This window comes from Drosophila obscura, unplaced genomic scaffold (assembly GCF_018151105.1).
Source record: "Drosophila obscura isolate BZ-5 IFL unplaced genomic scaffold, ASM1815110v1 contig_4, whole genome shotgun sequence".
Lineage (NCBI taxonomy): Eukaryota > Metazoa > Arthropoda > Insecta > Diptera > Drosophilidae > Drosophila > Drosophila obscura.
The window spans coordinates 5,016,143-5,027,870 of NW_024542828.1; the positions used below are offsets into that span (position 1 = coordinate 5,016,143).

Here is an 11,728-nt window from a genome sequence, read left to right on the forward strand (position 1 = left end):
CCATCTCTCTCTCTCTCTAAACCGTAAGTTTTTCATTATATTTACTCCTATTTAGATCTCGCTAATGGTGGCGGTTTCATCTCGAAATGTCTGCTGGCCAATGCCGATACTTTGTGTGCCGCTGTCAGCCCATTGATGGATCCGGATGAGACGCTCCTGGCCGGCTACCATGAGAAGTGCGTAATGAACAACTACTTTGGCATTGGTATCGATGCCAAGATCTCACTGGATTTCCACAACAAGCGCGAGGAGCATCCAGAGAAGTGCCGTTCCCGTGCTCGTAATTACATGTGGTACGGGGTACTTGGCTCCAAGCAGCTGCTCCAGAAGACCTGCAAGAATCTCGAGCAACGGGTGCAGCTGGAGTGCGATGGGCAAAGGATTCCGCTGCCAGAGCTGCAGGGTATTGTTATATTGAACATACCTAGCTTCATGGGCGGCACCAATTTCTGGGGCAACACCAAGAAGGACGACATCTTTCTGAGTCCCAGTTTTGATGATCGTGTGCTCGAGGTTGTCGCTGTCTTTGGGTCTGTGCAAATGGCCGCCTCGCGGCTGATCAATCTGCAGCACCATCGCATTGCCCAGTGCCAAAGTGTGCAGATCAATATTCTGGGCGACGAGGAGATACCCATTCAAGTGGACGGCGAGGCATGGCTACAGCCTCCCGGCATGATTCGCATCCTGCACAAGAATCGCGTACAGATGCTCTGTCGCAATCGGAGTCTGGAGCTCTCCCTGAAGAGCTGGCAGGAGAAGCAGCGTCAGCACAGCATCTCCATACAGAGGGATGCTTCCTCCACCGCATCCGAGCACGCTGTCTCCACGGATGAGGTGATCTCCGAGCGGGAGTGCTATGTCCTTCTCAATTTCATTGAGGCTGTTAGCTCTCTGGTCAAGTGGGTCAAATTCCTGATCATCTCCCATCCCGCACTGCAACACGATCTATATTGCGTGGCCTGTCGGGCCAGTGAGGCTTTGGAGAGCATTCATCCGCAGGGTAAACTGCTCGAGGGTCCCTCTCTTCGCACCAACTTGGTGGAGGTGATTGATTCCTCGCGACAGTTGTATGACGACGCTTGTACCTTGCTCCGAGATCGTGGACATAGTCTCATCCTAAGAGAAGACCTGGAAACGAAACTGAGTGCTGCTCTGGCCAATATGGAGATGGAGCTAAAGAAGTGTTCGGTGCAGAAGTGCATTGATGGCAAGCTACGGGCATACTTTAATGTTCTGGCACCCAATGAAGAGGTGAGTTTTGACACAAATTCAGCTGATTATGGTTGTAATCGTTCATTTATTATCCTCTAGCCCGATGGTCGTCGCAAGTCTAGACCCTTCTGGGTCCGCCTACGCTCTGGATCCACCGCTGGACAGCAGCAGTTCAAGTCTCCCATCAACAACACGCGCGAAGCGGCCAACAATTGGAGTGTCAACGAGGTGGTTACTTGGCTGGAGACCATGCAGCTATCCGAGTATGTGGATAGCTTCCTGAAGAACGACATTCGCGGCAAGGAGCTCCTGACTCTGGGTCGCCGTGATCTCAAGGATCTGGGTGTGGTCAAAGTGGGTCATGTCAAGCGCATACTCCAGGCCATCAAGGATCTCAGTGAGAATTAAAAATAATTGCAAATATAACGAATGGTTCCTGTTGTTAAGAGAGTTAAGATGTAGAAGTGAAGGTGTACAACCGGCTAGTACAAAGCAAATAAGTCTTCGAAATGTGCTCTTAGAGTTGGCAGCGAGAGATCAGATATGTATATGTATGTATGGATACGGATATAGAGGAGAGTGTATGACAGTGTACAGGTGAGTGCTTAGGGACTGTTAATTTTTTTAGAGGGGGCAACCAATGCATACAACAATCACTAATTTATAGGCTAGCTTAGCTAATGTCATGGGTATGCGGGAACCAGGGCGACAAACGAAAGAAAACGACGATAACGAAAAGAAAAACGATAAACGTACACAATACCGTTTATAATTCAAGCAAAATACTTTTTGAAAGATACTTGTAAAAAATTTTCTGCTCCTAGAAATGTAAGATAACCCCGATGGAAGACAAAACTGATGTAACTTTGATGTTTTATGTGTACTCATGTCAAATTCGAGGATTACTTAACAAATAATTGGCAGTTAAACGAATTTAAACGTAGTGGCACATGCAAAGATTTAACAACAACAACAACAGCAGTTAGCTTTTAAGTGTTTGAAAATTCAGCCCCAAAACCTTAACCTAATCGAAATAGATGGAACCTCACAGATAATCCCTACACTTACCCTTTGAACCAAGTCCTAGATAAACCTAAGCAAACAACAGAACCCCAGTTAATCATTTAACCTTATGACTAAACACACAAATATGATTCTAAATTTAAAAGCAATTTAAATTTTACAAATTAAAAATCCAATGAAACCCCCAAAATCAAAAAACAATCTCAACATTATATTAAATATACTTATACATATAATTGTACTTGTACTTATATATAGTTATTGGAAATTAAATTTAAATGTTTAGCCCCTACTGATACTAACCTTATGGGCATATACGAGAACCATTACTCTCGTAGAAGCTGCAACAAAGAAAAGTCTGTTAAAAGTGTCATTTTTTGTGGTAACCGAAAGCAACTCTAACTTTTTTAATTTAAATGAATTTAGTTGTTAAGTCCAGCAACGTTTTTTCAAGAATAAGTTTATGTAGGTAAGAACCCTCCCCTTGGGTGCGGTTACATTCCCTGGTGCCGGATGCCAGGGAAAACCCCCCCTTAAAAACAAATTCATTTTTGGTACTATATACAAGGATATGGTATAGAAAATTAGCTAGCATTGGGAACACGGATTTGGGTGTTCGGAAAAAACCTTTTTGGTATACCTTTTAATTGTTTAATTTTAAGTGAAACCAAAGAAAACAAAACCCAACTTTTATCAAACAAAAGGAAACGTTTAATTGTTAAGAAAAAAATTGTGCTAAATATTTTTATAAGTCACCCCCTTTTCGATTTGAACCATTACGTGCAACAGTTTCTCTTCCCAAAATATAATATAATATAATATACATATACATATATAGCTGCATAATGAGTAGATTTTAGGTAATCCACAGATCTAAATGTCCCCCCGTTTTCTGCTCTTCAAATGTTTGCTCAAATGCCTCCCATTGAGTGAGCATTTGAAATGGAAAAATCTTCGGCAAAAATATAGCATACTTATATATAACAAATCACTTGAGCGACGTCTATAATATTATATTTTTTGATATATAAGTATAAATGAGCCCAGACCAACTCGATTGATTTGTTGTAGTCCCAAATAGAATCCTTGTACTATTTCTTCTGTCCCCAAAATGCACAATTAGCAATACCCATGATTTATAAATATTCTGACACATATTTGTGAAACCATTTACGCTTACGATTAACCTAGATAAAACAGAAATCAATTTCAAACCCTAAATTAAGATAAAAACCAAGAACTATAATAAAAACAAACACTTAATATAATACAAAAATACTAAAAACAAATTTAAAAATTAAAAACTAAAAGGTAAAAAATAAACGAAAAACACATTTAAAACATTTTTTCGACACATGTATTTTCGAGCAAACTTTAAGAAACTTAAAAAAAAAAAAATTAAATGCAATCATAATACAATTGAAAATAGTTATAATTTATATATTGTAAAGTATATACTACATACATATATATGTTTGTATGTGTATCTGATCGGCTTTTAGTACTTTCTGAATTCAAAAACTTATAAGTTAGACCCATTATCAAACTCTAATCATTTCTCCTTAATTTTAGTTTCAAAATACTGTGATAACAGCTTTCTATATTCCTGTAACAAAACAAAGAAAACGACCTAAAAACTAATATAAAAACATAATATAATAAGTCATAAAGTGCAATAATAACTGAACACAAAGTCTTATAGTTCGTCTACAATCAGTAAAATTAGGTAATGCCTATGAAAACCATTTACCAGCAATAAGTGTTTAACAACGTGTTTTAATAATTAATGGAAATTCAAATTTAAAAACCAGAAAACCCAAACAAAAAAAGATTCCCAAGCAAATGTATAAAGCTGTCTCTCTGCAAATATACTTACAGTCCCAGATAACACCAGAAGAATTCCGATGATATTGTAAAGTTAAAAGCAAAGCCATAAAGCAGATAAATACGTATATTTCCTACCCACAATAATACAGCAATTATAATAGAGAACATTTTCTTGAAGAAAAACTTAATACCAACAATAATAAAAACAAAACACAACAAAAATGTATTTGTTTTATTTTGGAGTTGGAGCAGTTTTGCGAATAGGATTTCATACAAATTCCTTGAAGTAAATCCATCATTAGATTGCTCAAATTGCCAGATAAAGTCCGCTATTTAATCACCTGGAACTGCTTAGCATTATCTGGTCTTGAACTGCGTTCAGAAAAAATTCGCTGGGCCTCCATTATCAACGCAGAAAGTGCACGCACCCTGCACAAAGGATTTAAGACCCGAATGCCTGTCGTCCTTGCTGCACAAGACGTTGGAACTGGAACTATCAATCCTCCAATCGATTGTATTTACCCGCCTTTAAAAAACCGTTTTGTAAAACGTTTATATGCATTTTTCATTTATTTGATTCATACAGTTTTTATAATCACTTGTTTTTCTTTTGGTTTGGTTTTTTGGTTTTTTTTTTATTATATATGTTTTCTTTTATATGATTTTGTTACTGTTTCATCCAAGTACATATATAATTTTATTATATCGTGTTATTTAGCATTTCTATCAAGGCTATTTGGTGTGCCTATCGTTTATGACAATTTTAGAAAAAAATCATCAATCGGTTTTGCATTTTGTATTAATTTTATATAATGGGATTTTTGGTTTTTTGGTTTTTAATTTAAAATTTGTGGCGCATTGAGGCGTGAATGTCAAATGTAGTTCTCATTTTGGAATGTCTCAAACGGAAATGTACTTTTATTTGTGACACTCATATAAGTAGTTCTAAAAATGTATATTGGTTTTTGAAGAAGCCTTTTTTTGTGGTGCGCCTTTTGGTATCGTTTTTGTAGGGTTTTAGTGTTTCATTATTATTTCTCATTTCATTTCCTTGGTAAACAAGCTAGAATATATATCAAGTTTGTTCTTAAGTAGATTCATATTAAAGTCGCCTAAAATTTGTTAAATACGATAGTTTAAAACTAAATGAGTGTCAAGTGTTCTACTTGTTTTTTTTTATATTCAACTGTTACTGGAAATATTCAGTTTTTATGTGTGCATGTTGCTGTCTGTTTTGTTTGGGTTCTTTTGGATTTTTTGAAGATTGCCAGAGAGTGTCATTAAGTTTTCTTAATATTTTGTCTCTAACTAATGCATTTTGGAGTAATTCAAATTTAATGAGAATTAATAAACAATTTAATTACTTGTCGGGGGTGTGGGGGCACTTGTAATATCTTGTAACTATTCATAGGGTTTCTGTAATCAACTCATCATTTCCAACTAACAAACAGGTCCATTCATGAAAAACATATACAAAATATTCAACTGTTTAATAAATACCATTGAACTGTCTTTCTCAACCTTCTTCTTCTCTTTTTTTTTTGTGATTTTAGTTTTTTATTACTATGTTCTTCGTATTAAAAAATATATAGACAAGCAACAATTAAGCTCAATACTGAAGTTAATCACACAACTTATGGGTAATGAAATTTTAACTTCAGCTTACAAGGGTATACCGTTTCTTTTTGTGTTTTTTTTTAAGATGTATAACATTTAAGCATTTCCAGTTTCGCGAAGGAAAGTGGTGTCGTGTCTCGCAGATACACATGAGGAAACGAAATCTAACAAAATTCCCATACATTAATCATGATTTCATTTCTCAAAGCTATGGCCCTTTGGGAAGCATTTGTTTTCAATCAATTAGCGCTTAACTTGTAATCAAAATCCGAATGAATTTGATAAGGTTTCTCTATCTTTCATATTTGTCGACTATTCAGACATACATATAGTTATAGTTATATAAGAAATGTACGTATGTCTCAAACTAGTTTCACAGCTTTCCAAAGCATTTTCCTTCATTTCATCCATCATTTTTCCTTGTGTGTTGTAGTATTTTAGTATGTTTCCTATGTGTGTGTTTTCATCTTTTTCTAATCATCATTTGCCATTTATTTTCATGTTTTCTTTTAGCCAAAAATGTATCTTAATTTATTGTTAATATCATCTTTTGTATTTTTGTTTTCCTTTTGTAATTCATGTGCAAAATCTATTATCAACTTTATATTTTGGTTTTTGACGGATCAGCGTAGATCACCTTTTATGCATTACCCAAATATACGGCTTGGTTTTTGCTCGATTAATGAAAGTTACAAAAATGTGAGATATATTTCGTATTCCTGTTTCGAATATGGCCTCACTTTTTGGACGGGTCTTTGCGGTGATGTTTGTCCCATTTTCTATATTTATTTTTATTTTTATGATTGCATGATGTTTTCGAAATATTGCAAAGTTCTCTTGGTTTTTTTTGAATGCAAAACAACAGTATGATGTTTATTCTTTTTCTTTTTTGTTTTGCTTTGTGGGGAAAGGCAGTGAAAGTGTTTTATAGAAATTATTTTTAATAGGTGTTCATGCAGCTTCATGATATTGCTATGAAATCAAAAGTTCAAGCATAGTCAAAGTGGGGATTTCGCATAGCTTTTGGGTATTAGAGAGAGTATTATTCATATATGTTTAGGTATTGCATAATGTCATTTTTGTTTTGTTTTGTAGGCTGTATTACGTATTATAATTGCTTGCATTTTTATGCTTTTCAGGCGAGTGTCCTCTCGTCTGCTGTCGCCTAGACACTCTCCTCCTTGCTGGCGCTGCTGCCCCAGAATCGATCGAAACGGTCGCGTGCCTTCTCCAGCACCTCGGCGGCTGTGGTGCGAGCCGTCGATGCAGTGCCCGTTGACGAGGACGATGACATAACCTGATCCTGCGGCTGATCCACCGGCTGCTGCTGGCGCACAGCTCCGCCTGGAGCTACATGGGGCGTCAAGGTTTTGCCATAGACAGCACCTCCACTGGTCGTAGGACTGGACGACTTCCAGGCTATGGGGATGGCAGTGGTTTAAGAGGTTTGGATAGGGGGGGAGATAGTTTTGGAAATAGTGTTTATGTTACGCAAGGATCTACGTTTATTTTTCGATACGCTATGTGATTGGCTTGCACTTTTTAGGGTTTTGGTTTTTAGGGGTTTACAGAGAGGCGGAACTTTGCATTATATTTACGCTTATTGAGAGATTTTGGCTTGATTTTTGCTGGTGTTATTTTTTTGTTTTTTTTGTTTTTTGAAGAAGTTGAACGTTTGGCTAACGATGATATCGATTTTGGTATTTGGATGATGGTTTTGTGAGTAGCGATACATACATATACATATACAGATACATATATAAATACGAGTTAATATATAAATATTTGTAAAAGCGATTCGACTTGGTTTGGTTTTTTATGGTATCATTTTTGTTGGTTGACTTCGTTTTTTTATATTTTTTTGCTGATACTTTTGGTATGGAAGTTTTTTTTTTTGCGTTTTTTATTGAAGCGTGCTTAATGGCTTACCGTCCATTTTAGCCTGTTCGGTTAGTTGTGGCGGTGCCGATTGTGGTGGCGGTGGTGGTTTCTCCACCGGTGTCGATGCTTTTATCTCGCTCTGAGGTCGGCTATAGTTCTCTCCTGAAAATAGACATAAATTTATAGTGATATTCCACAAATAAATTCATGTATACTCTACCATCTTTAACATTCTGGGTAACCGTAAAGGTCTTGCCCGTATCCAGGGGCACAGTCCAGTTGACTGGATCGGGCGAACGCATTATAATCTGCTCCGGCGACTTTACCCGAGTGGGTTCCGGTGGTGACTTCACCAATGGCTCCTCGGGCACTTCGGGTACCAATGGCGGCTGTGGACTGCAGCTGGAAATTGAAATTGCAGTCTCACGACCATCCTCGCCATCGTCTGTTGGTTTTTGCAAAATATCCAAAGAGATATATCAATTTTAGGTATGAATACATTTGTGGAACGAGTGAAACTATGAAAATAACTTGATTATAGGCGCATTTTTTTATGTTTGATTTATATCTTTATATTGTATATGCTGCTGCAGCTGTAGAACTTCATATATATCTTCTTTTTTTCTCTTTTCTTTTTTTTATTGTTTAGCAAAATTTGTGATTGAGTTTTTACTGGTTAGTAGTTGTAACAGAAAATCGAAAATGAACATCATAGATCAAACAAAAAATATTAAGGGAACTTAGGAGAACTTAGGTATATTAAGCCGGAAGCTTAAAAGGCAACAAAATTGTTAGTAGAAATTAATAAACAAAAAAAAATAGAATTCTCTTGCTTTTTTGTTGATTTTTTTTTGTTGAGATTTTTATAAAGCGCACAACATGAAAGAACGGCATGCCACAAATACACAAACAGACACGCAACATTTAAAAGCGTGAAAGTTCTAAAAAATGCAGGGAAATTAGAAAGGGGAAATAATGTTATTTATGTTTTCTTATGGCTGTTGTTTGCTGGGTGAAAAATGTAAGAGGCAGAGACGACAGGCAACAACGACGATATCGACGACAGCTTGGGAATGTATTAAACCTCATATGAAGAACATCACTTTATAATATATCAAACCAACCTTTAAATTAACCATTTTTAAGACTCATTTATGCGCTGAAATTTTCTGATATTTCTATCTGGAAAATTGTATAGAATCTAGGATCCATACAGTTGGATTTAATGTTGTAATGGAAATTTGGTTCATCTCTGAGTAAATTTAATCCCACATCAAGAGCTAGATCCTTTAACTTTTTTCTAGATCATTTCTATTAAATGTTTTTCTAGCATATATATCTTTTCTTCTAGTGTCTGTGTCTAGTATTGTGTTCGAGTGTTTCACTGTAGAGTTATGGTATTCAAAATCAAACTATGAGTAAGGGATCTCTAGACAAGTATGATCACTACTTTATAAGTATATATTTACATACACAAAAAAAATAAAGAATAGTAGAGTACATAGAGTAGTACACACAGAACAGAGATTTATAGCCACATAGAGAACACAATGAAAAAACTACAAATGATGAGACGCATAGTACTATATATGCAAACGATCTTAATACAATATATACATAGACACACGGCTGGAATACACTACATTTACAAACATTGATGACAACAACAACTAACATTTATTAACAATGCATTTTGCTCTTTGGTTTTAACCACAATTGTTTGCAATAAAAGAATTTTGGAAATTTTAATGAAATTTTGAATTTCTTTGGGCCAGTGGAATAACGAGGTTGCAATACATTTTTCAACACAGTTCTAAACTACAAAATTTTCACAATATAATTTCTAATGCCAATCGATCTAAGACACACACATGATTCCACATGGCTCGGGGTTTCAGAACATAAAACATTTATTGGGTAGGCTTGTATCTAATTGTGAAGCCCATTCTGATGCCAATTTTTTAAATGATAATATGGTGTACAAACAGTTTTGGCCAAGGTGTAAAATGCTCAATTATTAATAGTTTTTTTGGTTTTTTTTTTAGTTTTACAAAAGTTGCAACACAAACATTTCGCGCATCAGATGTCATTTTACAGCATTTTCCGTATATAATTTATGTATTTTTTTATTTATTTTTATTTGGGATTTTTATTTGAAGAGATTTCAAGATTCAAGTTTTCGGTGAAACTTTACTCACTTTCAGCCAATTTTCTATCCTGACCTGGTACCGTGAGCCGTTTGATGTTGATGGTTGCAGGCCGGATGGGATTTTGAGACGAGGATGTTGCTGATTGAGGAGATGCTGATTGAGCTGTTGATTGAACTACTGGTTGAGATGTGCCTGCCGTGGCGGCTGTGGCTGCTGCTACTGTTGTTGATGTTGCTGCTTGTGTTTTGTCTGATGTTGCATCAATCTTTTGTTGCTTTTCTTGCTGCTGTAGTTGCTGTTGCTTTTGTTTGTTCTGCTGATTTTTGACACTATTCGTCTGACTACCGCTACCAGCACCAACAGTACTACCAAAACCAATGCAACTAATATTCGATCTATCTTTGTCTGTCTTACGCATTTGCTGTTGTTGCTGTTGTTTCTGCTGCTGTTGATGTCCCGCTGTTGCAGATGTCGCAGATGATTTCAGAATTTTGTTGGTTCTGCTGGGTCCATGGGCTGTCTTTGGTTTTGATGTTTGTGATTGATTGGCATGAGGCTGATTAGCATTTAAAGTTGATTTTGTTGCAGATGCTGCTCGGTTTGCTGTTGCAGTTGCAGTTGCTGTCGGCGCAGAGGCTACTCTACCATTAGGCGGTGGCAGGGAACTACTTTTAATGCGGGATTGGAATGTTGTGGATAGGGTGGCTATAAAAACGTAAGCAAGTTTTCGGTTTTTTGTTTCGGATATTTTTCGTCGGTTTCGTATATATTTTTTTTTATCATTTTTAAACCGAAAACAAAACGCACATGAAAAAAATATATTGTTAAATGTATTTTTCATTAGAAAAGTTGTTCTTTTTTTGGTTTATGACGAATCAAGAATACAATCAAAGCAAAGACTAAAGAAATATTCAGAAAATCAAAGATTAAAAAAAAAGAAAATCTTTCAAAGATAAACAAAAATCAAATGGTGTTAGTGAGAACACGTTTGAACTTAGTTTTTGGTTACCAACTTATAATTGTTAGTATTACTTAAATAGGAACATCTATTGGAACGATGGGGTTTCATTGTTGGCTGAGAATATCTCATGAATACTGTGCCCCTATTTTTGTATATTTATATTCATATATTAACAAATATTACACAATATCTAGGGCTGGTTTAAAAGCCAACAACGTCACACACTTAAGGTTAGTTTTTGCTTTGGGGAAAAACGAAATAAAAATTAAAAACAGAGGCAACAACACTCAATTGGAATTGTTAGCATTACTTTAAATTACTTACAATTAAATTTAATTGTTTTATTGTTTTAGTTTTGTTAATTTGTTTTGTTAGTAGTTTGGTTTTGTTCGCTTCAACATGCTAAAAACTATAGATTTTAGTTATTATGTTACTCGAAAGACCAATCAAACGCTTCATTACAGAGAGAACAATGGAACCGAACTCAAGTGGGGGGAACAAAACGAATATAAATCAATGAAAAACTGCATGACCAGAGACTAAAACTAACACAAACAAAGTTTAAACAAAGTACTGGTTAATGATTCTGTAATTATGTTAGTTATTAGTTTCGTTAGACACTTATCTAGATTGTCGATTGTTTCTAGAGGAGAGATGTGTTCCAAAAAACTAACTGAGACTATGAACAGATCTTGCAAATCAAGATTAAATTAATGCTAAAACCAATGAAATAAAAATTCCAATCAACACATGACATTATGCAAACTAGGTCTAAAGTAAGTTCCAAACTAAAAATAAAAATAAAGGCAATGAAGGCCTCTCGTTACGTCGTTTTTGTGGGGAAATGCGGGGAATGTGGGTTTCGGTAGTGCTGCTCTATTTTTGGACTACTTACATGGGCGTGTCTTACGCTCGCTTCCGGCCGCTGTCGTGGCTGAAGTTGGTGTCTTTTTGCGGCTCGCCGTGGGGGCCTGTGAGGCCGACCGTATCTGTCGCTTTGGGGATTCATTCTCAGCGACGCCCGGACCGACCGACTGGGAGCGTGCTGCACGTACAG

At 36.2% G+C, this 11,728-nt stretch overlaps 2 protein-coding genes across 15 annotated transcripts in view; one reads left to right on the plus strand and one right to left on the minus strand.

Moving 5' to 3' along the window:
• Positions 1–1,950, plus strand: part of LOC111072430 (diacylglycerol kinase eta) — a 40,747-nt gene extending 38,797 nt beyond the window's left edge. For all 5 annotated transcript variants that reach the window (XM_022364316.2, XM_022364360.2, XM_022364341.2 and 2 more), the window contains 2 exons: positions 56–1,251; positions 1,312–1,950. In XM_022364316.2, the coding sequence (XP_022220008.2) occupies positions 56–1,251; positions 1,312–1,620 (1,505 nt within the window). In that variant the 3' untranslated portion in view covers positions 1,621–1,950. The remainder of the gene's footprint in view (positions 1–55; positions 1,252–1,311) is intronic.
• A 2,756-nt stretch (positions 1,951–4,706) lies between these two features.
• The window catches only part of LOC111072492 (serine/arginine repetitive matrix protein 1), a 31,327-nt gene continuing 24,305 nt past the window's right edge, over positions 4,707–11,728 (minus strand). For 4 of the 10 annotated variants that reach the window (XM_022364434.2, XM_022364419.2, XM_022364426.2 and 1 more), the window contains exons 12-15: positions 11,567–11,716; positions 9,759–10,415; positions 7,781–8,005; positions 7,507–7,722 (exon numbers count right to left, since the gene is read on the minus strand). In XM_022364434.2, coding sequence (XP_022220126.2) covers positions 7,583–7,722; positions 7,781–8,005; positions 9,759–10,415; positions 11,567–11,716 — 1,172 coding nt within the window. In that variant the 3' untranslated portion in view covers positions 7,507–7,582. Of the gene's footprint in view, positions 5,126–5,595; positions 7,099–7,506; positions 7,723–7,780; positions 8,006–9,758; positions 10,416–11,566; positions 11,717–11,728 lie in introns of those variants that run through there. The other 6 variants (XM_022364459.2, XM_041595151.1, XM_022364469.2 and 3 more) reach the window with 6 other exon arrangements.